The sequence below is a fragment of the Podarcis raffonei genome, chromosome 15 (assembly GCF_027172205.1).
Source record: "Podarcis raffonei isolate rPodRaf1 chromosome 15, rPodRaf1.pri, whole genome shotgun sequence".
Classification (NCBI taxonomy): domain Eukaryota; kingdom Metazoa; phylum Chordata; class Lepidosauria; order Squamata; family Lacertidae; genus Podarcis; species Podarcis raffonei.
In genome coordinates, this window is record NC_070616.1 from 27,317,519 (window position 1) to 27,338,556 (window position 21,038).

The 21,038-nt window shown below is 44.4% G+C and overlaps 2 protein-coding genes across 2 annotated transcripts; one reads left to right on the forward strand and one right to left on the reverse strand.

The window, feature by feature from the left end:
- Positions 1-5,217: 5,217 nt before the first annotated feature.
- Positions 5,218-12,257, reverse strand: LOC128402995 (nicotinamide N-methyltransferase-like). Its single transcript, XM_053367535.1, has 3 exons — positions 11,978-12,257; positions 6,585-6,792; positions 5,218-5,756 (listed from the first exon to the last, which is right to left on the reverse strand). The coding sequence occupies exons 1-3, from the start codon at positions 12,132-12,134 to the stop codon at positions 5,327-5,329; spliced, it is 795 nt and encodes a 264-aa protein (XP_053223510.1). The 5' UTR covers positions 12,135-12,257; the 3' UTR covers positions 5,218-5,326.
- Positions 12,258-15,535: 3,278 nt separating this feature from the next.
- Positions 15,536-19,035, forward strand: LOC128402994 (indolethylamine N-methyltransferase-like). Its single transcript, XM_053367534.1, has 3 exons — positions 15,536-15,703; positions 16,528-16,735; positions 17,576-19,035. Exons 1-3 carry the CDS (start codon positions 15,547-15,549, stop codon positions 18,003-18,005), a joined length of 795 nt encoding a protein of 264 aa, XP_053223509.1. The 5' UTR covers positions 15,536-15,546; the 3' UTR covers positions 18,006-19,035.
- The last annotated feature ends 2,003 nt before the right edge of the window (positions 19,036-21,038 follow it).

Genomic DNA, 21,038 nt, shown 5'->3' on the forward strand with positions numbered 1-21,038 from the left:
TCTGGGTCCAGGTTTTGAATGAAAAGTCCATCAATCCACCTTTCATGTGGTAAAACCAAAAGTCACTGGGAATTGAGAGGAAAGCTCTGGTAGATGTCCTAAAATAATTATTTAATTCCTATGTTTGTTTAATTTGTATCCTGCCTTTGCTCCCAAAGGAGCAAGCCATTAGAGTTCATTAGCATTCTAGAGGGTGTAGCCCAAGCTGGTGTATTGCCCTAGCAAAAAAAAAATCAACAGATAATTCTGCAGCATCTTGAAGGTGAGCCAAGTGACATCTTTTTGTGGTCCTGATGCCATCTGATTAAGAAATGAAACGAGTATTTTTCCCTACAGACCGAGGCCAAATGGGGGAGCCAATGTAGAGATAACAATGAGTGTGTCGGGTGATGAGCAGAGTGCAAATCCATACAGAATCAAATGAAAAGAAACGCAAGTCCAAAGTCCTCATGAGGACCCACTGATGCTTAACAGACATTACACAGTGGAGAATGTAAATCAAATCTTAGAGTGGGGCAATTTGCTTTCTGCACTGAGTTAGCCAATCTCAGGAGTGATTGAAGCCAAATCCTTTATTTGTTCCATTATCACAAACCAAGGAGAACAAAGATTTTAGGTCCTAGGATTATCATTGCAACATTCTCTGACTGGTTAGTGATTCATTGCTTATTCCCAATGTTGAATGCAATGTCTTCTATTGGGCTCCCTGAATTTTATTCTTTGGTAGATTTAGAAAAAAGAAAGACACATTTTAGAAAGGGGGAAAGATTAGACGCAGATGCACAATGCATTAAAAAAAAAAATCAAGGCTCCATGTGCTCCGTTTCCCCTTTCTTTCTGTTCAGGGTGGTCCTGCCCTCTGCCTGCACCTCAGAGCCAGCATGTCACACAGGGCTAGGCCTCAGCAGTGGCAACCTCTCTTCCTCCTTGCCCGATCTTGAGCAGCCGCTATGAGCTGCCCAAGGGAGGAGACTGGGAGCGGCGACTACGGAGAGGCAACAGTGTGCTCCTTCACAGCAGCCACCAACCCCATTGTCATCGCTTGGGACAAGGGCTGGCTTCTCCTCTTCTCTGAGCTCAGTGGTGGCAGTGCTGGTGGAAGAAATGGGGACATTCCAGAATCAAATCAGAAACCAGGATGCCTTTCGTAATTCTGGGACTGTCCCTGGAAAATCAGGACACTTGGAGGGCATGCAGTTGCCCCAGGCTTCGGAGGGCTCAGCTGGCCAGGGAGTCCTACTAGGGGCCTGCCGGACTCCCACCTGGGCCTCAGACAAGCTCTGCATGGGCCTGGCTCATAGTAACAAGAGACCAGGTCCAATCGCATTTGAATCCACTGCTTCTTCTTCCCGATTCCAAGCTTTTCAGGCTAGGTTATAACTCTAAATGCATGCATAGGATGTGGCTTGAAAGTACAGTCATCCTTCCATAAATCCTTAATGACAACTTGGTTTAAAAGAGTGGCAAATTAAATACACAAATCATTGCTCCAGCAACGGTGTGGAGCCAACAGAAAGCCTGCGTAGTCCACTGGTCCTAAAGGGTTCTGCCTTTGTCTGTAGACACTGGCTCTGCCACAGGTTTTATTTTTGTTTCCCCTGCCGCTGTCCCTGGAGGTGGGGCAGGAGGTGGTAAGAAGATGCACTTCTGCTGGAGTGGTCATGTACCCTCCTTTGAAGGGAGAATTGTCCTTTATTTTAGGGTTGCCATACATACAGAATTTCCTGGACATAGGCAGAATACAGCAGTGGGAAACAGCGCACTGCCAGAAATCGCTGAAATGTCCAGGAAAATCTCGACATATGGCAACCCATATCGTAAGTGTAGATTTTGGCAAATTTTATTAAAAAATAGCTCAAAAACGTTTTTTTAAGAAAGCTCAACTAAAAAGCAAAAAACCAAAAACTCAACAACTTTGCCCCCTCCCAAAAGCCCAACAACTCCCGTGTTTGGATTTTCACTTTTTGAAATAATAAAGTAAATCTAAGAAGGAAACATCACCAATTCAGTGGTTTAGGCATTGGGTAAGCCTTAGTCTTTTTTGGGGAGTGAGACGATTGTAATCTCTGCCTGCACCTCTCAAAATCTAGGGTATCTTGTTAAAGGGGTCTGGGAGGAGTTGCTTCTGGGTCTGTATGTCCAGGCAGCAGCTTGGACCTCGGACCTCAGCACTCCTCAAGGCAGTGACCAGGGCCAGATTTAGATTTGATGAGGCCCTAAGCTACTGAAGATAATGTGGCCCTTTATATGTCCAACTGTCCTTTGTCAACAACAAATTGTTGCTGTATGTAGGTTTTATTTTATTTGTTTTTTATCTTATATTTTGGAAATGTACATCCAGTTTCTTTTCCTTTAAATTTTTTGGGGGCCCCCAAGAGAGTGGGCCCTAAGCTATAGATTGTTTAGCTTATACGTAAATCTGGCACTGGCATTGACCCCCGCAGGAGTCCTCCCTATTTGATGTAAGTCATAGGAACCCCCGTTGCTGGGTTGAGCCATGGTGTCACTTCCGGCAGGCGGGCCAGAAGTGAATGGTTGCCCAATTGCCTGTGCCAAACCTCTTACATTTGTTGTCAGTAAACTTGACCCCACTCAAGCCGTGCTGTGTCCTTTATTTACCTTGCCATCAAAGAGGTGGGGGGCAGAGGGAGTGCAGAGCCTGAGCATGCAACAGAATATTGTTCCAGAAGAGAATGCACAAGCAGCTTGCTGGTAACTTCGTTGCAGAATAAATGTGCAATCTCTTTCACAACGAATTTTCATAAGTGCAGCTATTGCACTGAATTCCTCTATTGCCACAGTGTTTGTGCAACATTACAGGCTCAGCCACACTTCTGCTTGTCTCGTGCCCAGAAAGCTCAGGTCCAAGAGGTTTGCCACTTGCCCTGTGCTTTCCTGATTTTTCATTTGCCCCGCTGCTTTCCCTGGGGAAACCCGAACAAACGTCAATCTGCAGGAAAACCAACTGAGAGGTAAACAGTGAGTTTTCCCAGGAGGAAGCAGTGAGACAAGTGAAGGAGTCCTGAAATTCACCTCTGTGCTTGTGAATGGGAGAGACAGCCTACTACTAATAATGATGATGAATAAATAATAATGATTAGTTGTCCTGCCTATCCTTCACCACAAAGTCCCAATGCAGGTCACAACAGTGTAAAAACCTAGTATTAAAATCAGATACTCCTTGTTTGAAGCGAATAGGAAATTCTCCAAAGCAACCATATTCATGATTGGCTATGTGGTCAGTCAACCTTTCTACAATTTAGATGAGAACTTGCTAGACAATTTCTCCCCCTCTAAATGTGCATTGGATAATTTTTCTTCTTCTTGCAGAAACCACTGGAATAAATGAGGTGTTAATTGATATTGAATGGGAGGCAGTTTTATATTGTCCCAGATTGAACTCTTAGCTCTCTCTCACTGGCTGGCGCTCTCTCTCTCTCTCTCTCTCTCTCTCTCTCTCTCTCTTCTCTCTCTCTCTCTCTCTCTCTCTCTCTCTCTCTCTCTCTGTGTGTGTGTGTGTGTGTGTCTGTTTGGGTCAAATAAGGTGATGTCAGGAGTGGCCTGGAAATAATATTTCTAGCAATGTCAAAATAAGGCAAAGCTTCTCTGCAATGGCAGAAGCTGTCGTAAACTAGACCTGGTGGCTTTTATACACATCAGCAGTGACTCCCTGCAAAGGTTCTGTTGCAGTTTACTCAACAGGCAATTTTCAGCTGTTACCTTTTGCTTGTTGCATGTAACACAAATAGAACAGACGAGGTTTAAGCAGAATCCTTTCATCTGGCATTATTCTCATTCACCTCTATTGATTTCAGGGATGGTGTTCTAATATGCCAATGGTGTGAAAAGCAGATTTGAGCAATTTTGGTCACATTTCCCTCCTGGAGTACTAGGAACATAGTGGCTTTCTGGCTTATGCCTCTCTATTTTCCCTAAAAACTCTGGCTTCTAACACCTGAGATATTTTTTATGACCCACCTCATTTCTGTAAGTTGTTTTTAATATTGTGTTTTAATTGTTGTCCTGGGATCTGAGGGGGAAAGGTGGGTTCATCCTTACCCTCATCATCTGACTAATCATGTCCTTGTTGTCAGCAATGCTTGACAACTGAATTCTCATGGTCTTGAAATTATTTTTTGTTTTAAAAAATGCAAACAGCTTGCCTAAATGGTAAACATTGCCATCATCTGAAAATGCTCTCTTGTCTGGTTTCAGATTTTTTTATTCATATATTTGGTCACATTGCATATGATTGACAATGTTCAGAATTACAGAAAACGTACTGTATACATTAGCCAAAAGGAAAGAAGTGATTATAGCGTTACATGCCGGAATGAACCAATGCCATGTATATAATTCTGCAGGTAATACACTGATTATAATTCTGCAGGTAATACACTGACTCATTATTATGTGTATTGCTGCAGGATATCAAACTTATGCCTACTACCAAGAATTCCACATTAGAATTTGCAAAGCTGTGAACATAATGAAGAAGATCCGCTCCCAACAAGCGTAGGATACTCAGCTGCTGCTTGAGGGTTTTCCCCAGGTATCAGGGGGGCCACGGTGAGAACAGGATGCTGGACTAGATGGGCCATTGGCCTGATCCTGCAGGGCTCTTCTTATGTTCTTAAGCTGTAGTTTGGATGACTGTATCATGCGATGCAGGCCTATGTGGTGATCAGGTAGTAGAATTCCCAAGGTTATTTGTTTGTGTGTGTGTGTGTGTGTGTGTGTGTGTGAGAGAGAGAGAGAGAGAGAGAGAGAGAGAGAGAGAGAGAGAGAGAGAGAGAGACTGACTCCGTATGCCTATTTTCCAGGGACAGTCCTGGATTTACAGAAGCCGCCCTAGTTTCTGATTTGATACTGGAAAGTACAGCGGTACCTTGGTTTTCGAACGTAATCCATTCCGGAAGACCATTAGACTTCTGAACATTTGAAAACCGAGGTGCAAAGGGAGGTCTGCAAATTCAATGGAGAAAAATGAAGAAGAAAAACTCAATGGAAGCCATTTGACTTCTGAGGTGCATTCAAAAATGGAAGCATTTACTTCCAGATTTTTGACATTCGAAAACCAAAACATTCGGCTTCCAAGATGTTCAAAAACCAAGGTACCACTGTACCGCTTTTCTTTAGAACATCCTTATTTTCACTGGACAAATATTGGAGGGTTTGACACGTGTTTGTGTGTATAGATATAGATATAGATATAGATATAGATATAGATATAGAGCTGCCCTCACTCACACTGACCTGCATGTGTGGCTACGTCTGGACATTGATTAATACTTTCCTTTGGCCTCCTGTCATTTCCTAGAAGCACCTACACCTTGGTACGTTTCTGGGCAACCAGGAAATAGACAGTCTTACAATCACTATATGTTGGTGAATAGCTATTTTTGGCCTCTTCAGACCATAAGATATCAAAGCCTGCCTCTGTCACTGCACTGTCTACAGTTTCCTTCTCAAGGTAAAGGCAGAAGAACATTTGCTCGCCAGCCATGTAGAAGTTTCCTCCGAAAGAGGCCAGGAGCACAAGGTGCCCCCCGGGCTTTACAAGGGAGCCGATGTTCCTCAAGGCGGCACGATAGGCAGTGAGGTCTTTGCACGCAGCCTCCAGGCAAAATGCAGAAGTCACACAGCTAGCTTGGGCCACCACCAGCGGAGCCAAAGGGTTGACTTGGGTCACGTCACATTTCAGCACTCGCCGGACGGTGCTTCGTACCTTCTCTCCCTTTTCTACCCATTTCTCCCTGGGGAAGAGCAAAGGTGGGAAAGAGCAGGAAACAGTGAGCATGCAAACCTCCTTTTCTGGCAAGCCAGCAACCTCCCCTGCAGGAGCATGTGAAATAAAGCAACTTGTCTATTAAAACATTCAGCTACCGCTTCCCCAGTTGCTCATAGTGGATTACGGAGCTGGAAGGGGTGTGAAAAGTGCTTTGCTTCTGGTGGCGGAGGGCACATGCCTTAATTTTGTTGCACCGGTCAAATTGGCTTGGCAGGCTTTTGCAGCAGTATGAAACCTACCAGCCTTGTTTAGAGGTGAAATGGGTGTGTACAGGCCAGCTGCCACATTCTGGTCCCATCCTAGGTCGTGGCCATATTTCTGTTATAAGGAATATGCGTTCTAAAAACAGTGGCAGAAGGTTCTTGCAGCACCTTTAACACAATCCTAATCAGGCCTACTCTGCAGTAAATCCTATTGAATTTAGCAGCGCTTACCGCTAGGTTATTGTTGCATCCTAAGAAACTTAAGAAACTAAGTCCAGTTCATCAGATGCATGGAGATTATGTGTTTGTTAGGACAAGCTATTTAAAGCAATTCACCTCCCTTTCTGTAGTATTCCCAAGTGTAGGTCCCTGAATGGTCACTCTGATCAGAAACCAGAATGTTGTGCTGTGTCCCTCTATAAATGTCGTTACTTAGTATAAACTTGTGGAGAAACTATAGATTAAATGTCCAAATCTACCAAGTATCCTGCAAAAGAGAGTTCCCAGCATTGGCAAGAGGTTGCACTAGATTACTTCAATCTGTAGGATTCCATGATTTTATTAATGAATGGAAGTTAAAAGCCCAGTACCTGTCTCCCTCCAGCTCACACACGTATTTCAGAGCCTGGCTCCAATTGAAAGCCTCTGGGTCCTTCTTCAACCACCTCTTAATCTCCTCCCTGTTCTGGTCAGTGTAATCTGTGGCAATGATCTCTCGGAAGGACCCGCAGGAAGAGAGAAATTGGTAGATAGTGGGTCCGCTTCCAATATCAATCAGTGTGTCTCCTTTAACTCCATCTGCATTTGAAAATGATAATGAGGTTACTGTTACACCCACGCCCACACAGCCGCACGATTCCTTATCTTGGCCACATTTTGTCTGCCCTCATTGGGATGATGATGGCATCTTTTGCACAGAGTGCAAATTGAAGTGGTGGTAGACTTATTTGCTCATGGGTCTGAATCATAAGACGCATGCTCTCCCTGCTTAATGTGGATTACAAAATTTTTGCTGATATTTTGGCTAAAAGACTTAAAAAAGTTTTAGCAGAAATGATACATAAAGACCAGGCTGGCTTTCTCCCTGGTAGACATTTATCTGATAATATGAGAAATGTAATTAACATTTTGGAAAAGTTACAAGTGAATATTAATACAAAAGCGGTTTTGATATTCGTAGATGCAGAGAAAGCCTTTGACAACATCTCTTGGATTTTTATGAAGAAAAATCTGCAGGGGATGGGGGTTGGACAAAATTTTGAAAATGGTATAGGTGCGATTTATTCTGAACAAAAGGCTAAACTTATAGTTAATAACATAGTGACAGAAGAATTTAAAATTGAGAAAGGGACATGACAAGGCTGCCCAATTTCCCCACTGCTCTTTATGTCGGTCCTGGAGGTTTTGCTAAATATGATAAGAAGGGACCAGCTGATTCATGGTATTCAGGTCGGAGCAAAACAATATAAACTTAAAGCCTTTGCAGATGATCTTGTATTGACATTACAAGAGCCAGTACCTAGTACCAAGAGGGCTTTAGAATTAATCCAGGAGTTTGGTCATGTGGCAGGCTTTAAGTTAAACAAGTTAAAAACTAAAGTTTTGGAGAAAAACTTGACGCCGATGGAGAGAGAGAGGTTTCAGAAAGAGACAGATCTGACATTAGTAAAGAAGGTAAAATACTTGGGGGTGAATATGACTGCTAAGAACGCAAATTTATTTAAAGATAATTATGAGAAATGTTGGTCAGAAGTGAAGAAAGATTTAGAGATTTGGTCGAATTTGAAGCTTTCCTTGCTGGGTCGGATTGCTGTCATTAAGATGAATGTACTGCCGAGAATGTTGTTTTTGTTTCAATCATTACAAATCATTGACAAGATGGACTGTTTCAAGAGGTGGCAAAGAGATATCTCTAGATTTGTCTGGCAGGGCAAAAAGCCCAGAATAAAATTTAAGATACTTACTGATGCTAAAGACAGAGGGGGGTTTGCCCTGCCGGACTTTAAACTTTATTATGAATCAGCAGCTTTTTGCTGGTTGAAGGAATGGCTACTTCTTGAGAACACTGACATCCTAGATCTTGAAGGTTATGACAATGTACTTGGGTGGCATGCATATTTGTGGTATGGCAAGGTTAAAGCGCATAAAGCATTCAAAAACCATATTGTCAGGAAAGCACTATTTAATGTCTGGACAAGAGATAAAGATTTTTTAGAGAACAAAACCCCAAGGTGGTTATCACCTATGGAAGCAAAAGCTATGAAAAAACTTAATATGGAGGCAAAATGGCCAAAGTATTGTGAAATTTTGGAACAGGAAGGTGACAAGCTGAAATTGCAGAGTTATGAGAAGCTCAAAGGGAAGGTGCGAGACTGGTTACATTATTTTCAAATAAGAGACGTTTATAATCAAGATAAAAAAATTGGTTTTCAGGTGGAAAAATCAAAGTTGGAAACAGAATTGTTAGAACCCAATGCTAAGGTATTATCAAGAATGTATAATTTGCTGTTGAAATGGAGTACTGAGGAAGAAATGGTAAAATCTGCTATGATTAAATGGGCACAAGATATAAGACACAATATCATGTTTGCTGACTGGGAGCAGTTGTGGACCACTGGGATTAAATTTACGGCATGTAATGCCCTAAGAGAGAATATTATGAAAATGATGTATAGGTGGTACATGACCCCAGTCAAGCTTGCAAAAATATACCACTTGCCCGATAATAAATGTTGGAAACTGTCAGCGCTGCCCAAGGTCCCAGCTCACACAAGACCAACGCTGCTTCTTCCTCAAGTAAAAAAGTCTTTATTGAAGTTCAGTTTCATTTCCAGACGCGCAGCGCGCAACGCTACGTCTATACCTTAGACCGTCGAAGTTCCATCTGAATCTCCTCCCCCCTGAGACAAGTTTAAGATTCTAGCCTTACTCCACCTCTTCCTCTGTTCCTTCCTACTCTGGGTCCTCCTGCTAGTCGGAGTCTCAGCCCTCCTAGACTCCTCTGACGCTGAGTCCCCTGACTCTTCCCCCTCCCTCCTTCGGGCTTTCGGACCTGGCTCCCAATCCGGGTGTTCAGCTTCTCCACATTTGAACTTGGCGCGCGCGCGCAGCCTCCCACTTTCCTTCTGACCGTTACACTTGTGTCACTGCTCCCTCTTTCGGGGAGGCTAGCTGGACCTGGCCTTCCCTCCGTTTCCCCACTTCCCGATGGGGGCGTGGTTACCCCTGACTCATCTTCTCTCCCCGCTGGAGGAGAAGCTGGTCCTGACTCATGTGACTCTTCCCCCCCACTGTGCTCTGGTGGGGGAACTGGTCCTGATCCTCCGCTGCTCCCTTGGGAGTCCCCTCTGGTCCCTTGTTTATGGAGCGTCCCCCCTGGGACCCCCCTCGTCCTTACCATAGGCGCCCCCTTCTGGGAATCTTCTGATTCGCTGGAGAAGCTCATGGAATCTCTCGGGTCACTGTCATATTCCCCTACGCTCCCCTCTGATTCCTCTCCTCCGCTCTCTATTTGCTCTCTCCCCTGCTCTTCTGCTCCTGAGCCTCTGACAGAAATGTAAAGAAATTGAAGGTACATTCTTTCACCTTTGGTGGACGTGCCCGAGGATTAAGGCTTTCTGGGAGACGATTTATAATGAAATAAAAAAGGTACTTAAATACACTTTTGTGAAGAAACCAGAGGCCTTTCTCCTGGGCATAGTTGGCCAATTGGTGCCAAAGAAGGATAGAACTTTCTTTATGTATGCTACAGCAGCAGCAAGAATACTCATCGCAAAGCATTGGAAGACACAAGAATTACCCACCTTGGAAGAATGGCAGATGCAAGTAATTGACTATATGGAAATGGCTGAGATGACTGGCAGAATCCGAAATCAGGGAGAAGAGTTGGTGGAAGAAGATTGGAGGAAATTTAAAATTTATTTACAGAAGTACTGTAAAATGTATGAATGCTGATGACATTGAAATAAAATGAAGGGGTTCTAGTAACAAGAGATAAAAATTTGAAATTATAAATTTGGGAGGTAAAATATATAAGGACAAAGTAGTAGGATACGAATTTGCTGAACTAACTGTTAAAAAGGGATATAAAAAAGGGAGGCATGAGGAAGTCAGGAAAATAAGTTAACAAAAGATGAACAATTAGAAAAGAGTGATTTGTGTTTTTTCCTATTCTATTTTTTGTGTGTTGACTGATTCCCCCCCCCCTTGTTAGGTTAAATGTTTGTATTTTATGTATTGTGAAAGCTTGTATTGTTGTGTCTTATATTTTTCCTGTGTTTTTACTGTTCTATGTTTGGTTGTATCTTTTTACTGTTAAACTTAATAAAATATTATTATAAAATAATAAAAAAAGACGCATGCTCTTTCATGATGCAAAGTTCCTGGATAATAATAAAAAAAGCTTGGTATGCCTATATTTCCAACTGCATGCACTAAAATATCCTCTTCCTCCTCATTAACAATATTAATTACAGTGGTACCTCAGGTTAAGTACTTAATTCGTTCCGGAGGTCTGTACTTAACCTGAAACTGTTCTTAACCTGAAGCACCACTTTAGTTAATGGGGCCTCCTGCTGCCGCCGTGCCGCCAGAGGACGATTTCTGTTCTCATCCTGAAGCAAAGTTCTTAACCTGAAGCACTATTTCTGGGTTAGCGGAGTATGTAACCTGAAGCGTATGTAACCTGAGGTACCACTGTAATGTATATAGCACCACCATTGTGCATAGGGCATTATAGAATGCCACAGGGAGCTTACAGGCTCAAAGGAGACAATGTATACTCCAAAAGGGTACTCCCAGCATAACCCAGCAGTTATGCTGTGGGCAGGAAGACAATTGTAGTTTTTCCAATGCTATGGAATATCCTACTGCATGCTGGAATGACTGCTCTGATATGATCTTGCTTGCCATACATTTATTCATGCAAAACATCTAATGTCACACCTTTTAGGGTCAGTGGCCAATACAGTTTTCCCTGGAAGGAGAAGCCTTTGCCTTCCAGATGTTACCGGCTGGCAACTTCCATCGCCCCTGCCTATTAACAATGCTGGCTGAGAGGAGTGCACAACCATGGAGGCTACAGGTTGCCCAGCAATGGCCAACAGTGATCAGACACGAAAGAACAATTGGGATTTTTTAGGGCAGCTTCTCATGCAGAAGGTTGAGCAAGGTGCATCCATTTCATGCATGTTTTCCAAGCAATTTCCCCAAATAGAATGCATCTTTACCAACACATGGATTTTTATGCATGCTTAGATTAAGCTGGTTTGTTTTTAAAAAATGCTACATGCTTTTCTTCCTCATCTCTTCTTTTTTGAAATCATTATACTATAATTTGAACAGAATCACAGTCCATTTCACTGCAGTGGAACTGATGTGGCCGGATGACCAGCTCAGTCTGCTGTCTAGAAGCTCAGCGCTGAGGGGCAATTTTAAGGCAATCCTCCTGCTCTCTTTTCTTAGGGTTTTGCATCTTTAAGGAAAAACTGAACGGGACAGAGGATGTCCAGATAGAGGATCGTTCCTCTGGCACGCTTTCATGTGAGGGCTGCCCTTTGCAAAGCTGGACATGAACTGAACTATTCCAGCTGGCTGTGGAAAATTTGATCAAGGAAGTGATTGTTTGGATCAAAACAAAATTCCTGACCCGGCTGAATAGCGGCTTGGGGACCTGGCAAAGGGGCAGTGAGCCCTCTTGGCCTCTTGCCCAGTGAAATAACTAATTGGTCTGAGAAGTGACCCACTGGCCCATTGTCCTTGGCCCCAACAACAAATGCTCCAGGGATAAAGGGTGGTTGATCCCACTTCTGCCTCCCACCACGATTCTTGTGGGAACAGGATGACCCCTGCAAATTTTGCAAAAGGTGGACACGCTTGTAAAAAAAAGAATATTAATTTGGAAGCATTCTCTCCATCATGAACGACAAATTGACAAAGCTCAGCCAGCCCACCAGTGCCAGAAAGCAATCTATGGGGTACTCACCCACGGTGAAAGTTTTGTGGAATTTTTGCAGATAAAAATTTAGGAGAGCATCTTCTTGGGAGCCATCTTCCTTGCTGAAGGAGTAGTACATTTTTAAATAATCTTTTGGAGCAAAATGCTTCCCGTAAACATCTTTCCCAGTGAAGTCCCCCTCCATCCTTCCTCCAAGTCTGCAATACACACAAATGACATTTGTTCCTTTCCATTCTCATTGATCCAACCTCCCACTCCACCCCAAAACATATCCCTGCCTATTCCTGGAATGAAATCTCTGTCCAGTTGTGGACTTCATCTGAGGAACATTTGGAATTATTAACAAGATACCTCCTGCAAGGGCCAAATTAAATGTGGTGTTGAAACAGCAGACTTTTGTGCATGCAGAAGGCCGTGGGTTCGATCCCCAATGGCAACTCCAGGTAGGACTGCAAACTCCCCGAATCCCAGGGGGAGCAGCTGCCAGTCAGTCAGCAGAGACAAAACCGAGACATTTGCCTTAGCCACCTTCCCTGGGGCTCCATGCTGATGCGGGTGAGCCCATGGAGGGGGCTAAGGGAGGTAGAAGAGGAAGAGCAACAGGTTGCCTGTGAAGCCATGTGCCCTTTCTCCTCCAAGGCCCTGCCATTCCTCTGGGCCTTCAAAGAGTCCTGGTGTAGCTTCTCCAAGCCAGGCCCTTCCATCAGGAGGGGAGGGGGAAGTCAGCCAGTGTCCTGCCCACCTGGAATTGAGCCAAGACTCTTGTTGACGTTCTCCAGTTGACTTTTATTGAGAGAATGCTTTGGTACATTAGCCCAAGGCATTCAGGCAACACCCTATTCTTTGCTGCACCCGTGTTCATGCTTTGAAATTCACAGCATCATAGTTTTTTTTTCAAGTTTTATTGTTTGGAATATTTTAAAAATGTTATATTTTTGTAAACCATGCGGAGATTTCTCTGGCATTAAAATACAGGAAATAAAAGGAAATAAAAATTCTAACCCTAGAGATACGTGACACCACCTAGAAGCCACTTCATATGTAGCTGTTGTTAGGAAGGGTGCATCTCCAGTCTCCAGTCGGCGATCTGGGAACCCTAAACATGTATCTATGCCCTTTTGACATCTTCGTTTCCCGCTCTAGTTTCCAAGAGCTTTGGTGTGCTTTTGAATGCCAGCTTTGTTCAATTTCAAATTGTCTGGCACATCAGCATGCCTGAATCCACAGTTCAAATCACACAGGAATTTCGGAACAGAAGTTCAAGACTCAGTCCAAAGGCTAAAGTTAAATGTTCGATTGTGCAAGAGCTTCCCCTCATTTTTTTGGCTATGAGCCCTTACTAGAGGCTCCTTCTGGGCAGAGATTTCACAAAGCTTCCATGAACCATGCCAGGACTTTTAAAGGGGAAAACACAGAACTGCCCAGTGGTATGTGATTATAATTTGTGCACAAAGCACTACGGAACATTCGTGCATTTTCCTTGCGTGTGCCTACATGCTTAGACGAGTCACATTGCGTGGCGCTGTGGGTTAAACCACAGAGCCTAGGACTTGCCGATCAGAAGGTCGGTGGTTCGAATCCCCGCAACCGGGTGAGCTCCCGTTGCTCGGTCCCTGCTCCTGCCAACCTAGCAGTTCGAAAGCACGTCAAAGTGCAAGTAGATAAATAGGTACCGCTTCGGTGGGAAGGTAAATGGTGTTTCCGTGCGCTGCTCTGGTTTGCCAGAAGCGGCTTAGTCATGCTGGCCACATGACCCGGAAGCTGTACGCCGGCTCCCTCAGCCAATAAAGCGAGATGAGCGCCACAACCCCAGAGTCGGTCACGACTGGACCTAATGGTCGGGGGTCCCTTTACCTTTACCTTACAGAGTGGAAGAAAACATTCAGAACTGGGAATTTGACCACACTGATGCAAGGGGGTGGTTTTGAGGCACCCCCCTTTTTACTGGAGCTTGCATTTCTTTCGAGGAATATACCCCATTGGTGCCAATGGGAGATACCCCTCTTGTGCAAAATGGATGGGATTTTCCTGAGGGTCATAGTACAGGAGGAATGGGTCACTCCCCACCCATGCCTGCCACAATCCCAATAAATACCACGTCTCCCAGCTGGTACTATTTGTGTTTTTTGTAAAGACTTGCATAATAAATACAAGCATCACATTTAATTTGGCCCTTGCAGGAGGTACCCTGAGTCCACCTTCACAACTGATGGAACAGCAGGTGTGTATACCAGCAAACTGAATGTCAGCCTCCATGTTCAACAGAGATAAAATGGTAATTCCCAGGTGGAAATGGACTCTGTCTCCCTGCTTCTCTCTGTTCCTCCCCAGTTCTTGGTTGTGTAACTGTTTGAGAAAACTTGGCAGATGCAGAGGCCCAAGACTTTTCTATTATACAAAACACTTCCCCACCCCTATATCCTTTTTTTTTTTTAAAAGAGGAGGCAAGAAGAATGGAACTGCCATATTCTGACAGAGGAGGCACCTCCCCCAACTCTTGTCTTGCTTCTGTACCTTTAAGAGCATGCGTAGGCAACCTAAGGCGCAGGGGCCAGACCTGACCCAATTGCCTTCTCAATCGGGCCCGCAGACAGTCTGGGAATCAGCGTGTTTTTACATGAGTAGAATGTGCCCTTTTATTTAAAACGCATCTCTGGGATATTTGTGGGGCCTGCCTGGTGTTTTTACAGGAGTAGAATGTGTGCTTTTATTTAAAATGCATCTCTGGGTTATTTGTGGGGCATAGGAATTCGTTCTTTTTTCTTCTTCTTCAAAATACAGTCCTGCCCCCCACAAGGTCTGAGGGACAGTGGACCGGCCCCCTGCTGAAAAAGTTTGCTGACCCCTGTTTAAGAGCATTCCCTAAACAGAAACGAAATAGCTAAGCTTATCCACAAGCTGGAATACCACTAGAGACAGTTCCTTTTTCATTAACAGCTTTGGGCTGGGCTGCTGTTAAAGAGAGGGGAGTAGAGGCAGCTGAAAAGTTGGCAACTATATTATGTGGATATTTAAGAGGCACCCAGTTCCTTAAGCATTAGCTATTGAGATAATATTTGACAAACCAAACCTACCCATCCTGCAAACGGCTTATCCCTGCAGTATTTCCTATTTGATACTATCTATTTTATGGATGAACTGATAGATTCAACTGATGGAGGCCAGAATAATTGATGAATTAATGAATTGCTGAACTGATAATAATATACTGATTGAATATCTAGGCTGATGAATTGATTAATTTATTATTTGAATACAAATGATCTGTTTTTATAGGGGATAAATAAATAAGAGTTAAGTTGTAAGAAAGTGAGGTTTCTCCTTTAGAAGTAAACAACTTTTGCAAATTTCCGAGATTTCCTAAGCATTATCTATTGAGATAATATTGGACAAACCAAACCTACCCATCCTGCAAGAGGTTTACCCCATCAGTAGCAGCACTAGTTAATAATTCCAAGTGTTGCCCAGATGACGTCCACAACTGGACAGAGATTTCATTCCAGGACTAGGCAGGGATATGTTTTGGGGTGGGGTGGGAGGTTGGATAAATGAGAATGGAAAGGAACATTTGTGCGCATTGCAGACTTGGAGGAAGGATGGAAGGGGACTTCACTGGGAAAGATGTTTACGGGAAGCATTTTGCTCCAAAAGATTATTTAAAAATGTACTATTCCTTCAGCAAGGAAGACGGCTCTCAAGAAGATGCTCTCCTAATTTTTTATGTGCAAAAATTCCACAAAACTTTCACCGTGGGTGAGTACCCCATAGACTGCTTTCTGGCACTGGTGGGCTGGCTGAGCTTTGTCAATTTGTCGTTCATGATGGAGAGAATGCTTCCAAATTGATGTTTTGTATGAATAAGTGTACAGCAAGCAAATTGAAATCAGAGCAGCATAACTGTTAGGTGGGATAAGTACCCATTGAACCCTGCATATTGTGAAGGACAATGGCCTCTGAGCAGTGGCAGAGTTTCATACTCCAGCACTGGGGGGGCAGAGAGCAGGCGGGGCTGGTGCGCGTCCCACGGGCGGGGCGCTCCGCCTGCGGGGGCTGGGAACCCAGGACAGGTGCGGGGGGCAGCCACGATGTCACCCCACTGGGATCGCGCTGCCAGGGGCGGCGCGTTCCCCCACGCTCCTCTTCCTCCGCTAGTGCCTCTGAATCAGTCAGCTGCCTTGATGGGAAAGGAGAAATAATGGAATGGTATACATTTTCCCTCTTGACCCTGTAAGCTCCCTGTTGCATTCTATCATGCCCCATGCACAGAGGTAGTGCTATATAAATTAATTAGTATTGTTAATGAGGAGAAAGAGGATATTTTAGTGCATGCAGTTGGACATATAGGCATACCAAGCTTTTTTTATTATTATCCAGGAACTTTGCATCAGGGAAGAGCATGTGTCTTATGATTCGGACCCCATGAGCAAATAAGTCTACAGCCACTTCAATTTGTCACCTTGTGCAAAAGATGCCATCATCATCCCAATGAGGGCAGACAAAATGTGGCCAAGATAAGGAATCGTGCGGCTGTGTGGGCGTGGGTGTAACAGTAACCTCATTATCATTTTCAAATGCAGATGGCATTAAAGGAGACACACTGATTGATATTGGAAGCGGACCCACTATCCACCAATATCTCTCTTCCTGCGGGTCCTTCAGAGAGATCATTGCCACAGATTACACTGACCAGAACAGGGAGGAGATTAAGAGGTGGTTGAAGAAGGACCCAGAGGCTTTTGATTGGAGCCAGGCTCTGAAATACGTGTGTGAGCTGGAGGGAGACAGGTACTGGGCTTTTAACTTCCATTCATTAATAAACTCATGGAACCCTAGTACTTCAATCTAGTGCAACCTCTTGCCAATGCTGGGAACTCTCTTTTGCAGCATACTTGGTAGATTTGAACATTTAATCTATAGTTTCTCCACAAATTTATACTAAGTAACAACATTTATAGAGGGGCACAGCACAACATTCTGGTTTCTGATCAGAGTGACCATTCAGGGACCTACACTTGGGAATACTACAGAAAGGGAGGTAATTGTGTATTGCTTTAAATAGCTTGTCCTAACAAACACATAATCTCCATGCATCTGATGAACTGGACTTAGTTTCTTAAGTTTCTTAGGATGCAACAATAACCTAGCAGTAAGCGCTGCTAAATTCAATAGGATTTATTTCAGAGTAGGCCTGATTAGGATTGTGTTAAAGGTGCTGCAAGAACCTTCTGCCGCTGTTTTTAGAACGCATATTCCTTATAACAGAAATATGGCCACGACCTAGGATGGGACCAGAATGTGGCAGCTGGCCTGTACACACCCATCCTCATTTCACCTCTAAACAAGGCTGGCAGGTTTCCTACTGCTGCAAAAGCCTGCCAAGCCAATTTGACCAGTGCAACAAAATTAAGGCATGTGCCCTCCGCCACCAGAAGCAAAGCACTTTTCACACCCCTTCCAGCTCCGTAATCCACTATGAGCAACTGGGGAAGCGGTAGCTGAATGTTTTAATAAACAAGTTGCTTTATTTCACATGCTCCTGCAGGGGGACAAGGTTGCTGGCTTGCCAGAAAAGGAGGTTTGCATGCTCACTGTTTCCTGCTCTTCCCCACCTTTGCTCTTCCCCAGGGAGAAATGGGTAGAAAAGGGAGAGAAGGTACGAAGCACCGTCCGGCGAGTGCTGAAATGTGACGTGACCCAAGTCAACCCTTTGGCTCCGCTGGTGGTGGCCCAAGCTAGCTGTGTGACTTCCGCATTTTGCCTGGACTGTGCCTGCAAAGACGTGACTGCCTACCGTGCCGCCTTGAAGAACGTTGGCTCCCTTGTAAAGCCCGGGGGGCACCTTGTGCTCCTGGTAGCTCTCGAAGGAAGCTTCTACATGGTTGGCCAGCACCCATTTTTCTGCCTTTACCTTGAGAAGGAAACTGTAGACAGTGCAGTGACAGAGGCAGGCTTTGATATCTTATGGTCTGAAGAGGCCAAAAATAGCTATTCATCAATACATTGTGATTGTAAGACTGTCTATTTCCTGGTTGCCCAGAAACGTACCAAGGTGTAGGTGCTTGTGGGAAATGACAGGAGGCCAAAGGAATGTATTAATCAATGTCCAGACGTAGCCACACATGCAGGTCAGTGTGAGTGAGGGCAGCTATATAGATATAGATATAGGTATAGATATAGGTATAGATATAGATATAGATATAGATATAGATATAGGTATAGGTATAGGTATAGGTATAGGTATAGGTATAGATATAGATATAGATATAGATATAGATATAGATATAGATCTACACAGAGAGAGAGAGAGACAGACATACACACCCCAACATTTTTCCAGTGGAAATAAGGATGTTCTAAGGAAAAGTGGTGCAGTGGTACCTCGGTTTTTGAACATCTTGGAAGCCAAACGTTTCGGTTTTTGAACGCTGAAAACCCGGATATAAATGCTTCCATTTTTGAATGTGCCTCAGAAGTCAAACGGCTTCTGCTGCGGGTTTTTTCAATTTTCTCCCCTGAATTTGCAGACCTCCCTTTGCACCTTTGTTTTCGAATGTTTCAGAAGTCTAATGGTCTTCCGGAATGGATTGTGTTCAAAAACCAAGATACTGCTGTACTTTCCAGTATCAAATCAGAAACTAGGGCGGCTTCTGTAAATCCAGGACTGTCCCTGGAAAATAGGCATACGGAGTCTCTCTCTCTCTCTCACACACACACACACACAAACAAATAACCTTGGGAATTCCGCTACCTGATCACCACATAGGCCTACCTCTCATGACACAGTCATCCAAACTACAGCTTAAGAACTTAAGAAGTGCCCTGCAGGATCAGGCCAATGGCCCATCTAGTCCAGCATCCAGTTCTCACTGTGGCCCCCCTGATCCCTGGGGGAAACCCTCAAGCAGCAGCTGAGTATCCTACGCTGGTTGGGAGTGGATCTGCTTCATTATGTTCACAGCTTTGCAAATTCTAATGTGAAATTCTTGGCAGTAGGCATAAGTTTGATATCCTGCAGCAATATGCATAATAATGAGCTACTGCAGTACTTGCAGAATTACTATCTGGAATATTTATTATTATTATTAGTATTATTATTATTATTATTATTATTATTATTATTATTATTACCCCGCCCATCTAGCTGAGTTTCCTCAGCCACTCTGGGCAGCTCCCAATAGAATATTAAAAACAATACATGGAATTGGTTCATTCTGGCATGTCAGGAATGCTATATAATATAATCACTTCTTTTCTTTTGTCAAATGTATACAGTATGTTTTCTGTAATTCTGAACGTTGTCAATCATATGTAATATGACCAAATATATGAATAAAAAAAATCAAAAACCAGACAAGAGAGCATTTTCCGATGATGGTTATGTTTACCATTTAGGCAAGCTGTATTTTTAAAAACAAAAAATAATAATTTCAAGACCATGAGAATTCAGTTGTCAAGCATTGCTGACAACAAGGACACGATTAGTCAGATGATGAGCGTGAGGATAAACCCACCTTTCCCCCCTCAGCTCCCAGGGCAGTTACAACAATTAAAACACAATATTAAAAACAACTTACAGAAATGAGGTGGGTCATAAAAATATCTCTGGTGTCAGTAGCCTGGGTGAAGAGATGTATCTTCAGTTGGTTTTTAATGTTGAACAAACCCTTCAGGTGTTCCCCTGGAGGGGGACATTTTCATTCTAAGCTCCTGATCCCCTCATACACAATCTTTCAGAGGCTGCAATCCAGTAGCAGGTAGGGGGGAAATGAGCTTTGAGCTGGCTCCTCCACCCCCTCGATCCAACTTGGAACTCAAACTTTTGTCACAGCTGGAGTTTTTCAAGTTTTCTTTAAGAAGTCAGCATGACAATTCAACATGGGACTGCAGGTGTCAGGGGCTGGTCAGTATCAGAAGATTGGGGAAAGCAATCACAGAGAGATTAGCTCCTAACAGAAGAGGAGGGGAAATATTTGCCCCTTCCCGCTTCCGCTTTCAGACACAGAAGCTGCACAGTTGAGAGAGGAGCTACCCAGCTATGAGATAGTAGCTAAGCAACTGCAAGAGAGGGAACAGCTGGGCGATACATCAATCGAGAGTGGGGGGATCCCCCTCCCTCCCCCTGAACTCAGAGGTCTCTGAGGTGTCAGAGAACAAAGGAGACTCAGGGGGGAGGGACTTCCCGTTGGCATGCTTCTTGCTGAGGAAGTGGGGAGGAGTCAGAGTAACTAACTGATATCCTTGTGGAGGGTTGCCTGTTTGTGCTTGTAACATAATGCTGTAATTGTGCTGGGCCCGGGGGTAACCCAAGCAACGCGGTCCAGGTCCGGTCCCAAATCCAAGGGTTCCGCGAAGAGTCAGTCCAACAGGGCCAAAGCAGGACACGAGGCAGGAAGCCAGGCAAGGTCAGGCACTGGGTCTCAGGCAGGTTCTAGCAAACAACAATGTTGCTCCCACAACCTGGGGCGGGGTCTGACAGCCTTTTATCTTTGTTGGGGTAACGGCTGGTCCTGATCCCCCAGTGACTCACCTCCCTGTCTCGCCCGAAGGTGAGTACTCAGGTCTCTCCTTCTCTCTCTCTCCTTCTCTCAGACCTTAGTCTCTGCAGCTTGGGAGATGTCGGTGGGTTACTAGACCCAGAGGCCAACTCAGCCTCTCCTGACCCAACTGGTAGTGGAGCAGCTGCACGTGATTGCCCAGCAAAGGGCAATGAGGTAATCCCCACATCTGGAGCCAGGGAAGGCTCAGGCCCCTGACTCGGCCCAGCAGGGGAACCTGTGCAGACTGGGGCTCTTCAGAATCAGGCCCCAGACTAGGTCCAGATGCCGCCTGAGGCAAAGGGTCCGGTGTGGACTGAGACTCCTCTGGTTCCAAGTCCGAGCCCGAGTCCCAGGCCATCACAGTAATAAAAGGACTATAAATCTACCAAATGCTTGTTAATTCTTATTGGTGAGCTACCAGAAGGGAGAGGGGAACTCCCATACTTGACAGAAGGTTACAAAGTTCGTAAGGCATGGCAGAGATCTGGGCATTAGCTAAGATGTTGCAGCCCTTCACATAGATTGATGTCCAAAAGCTTGGGAATGGGCAA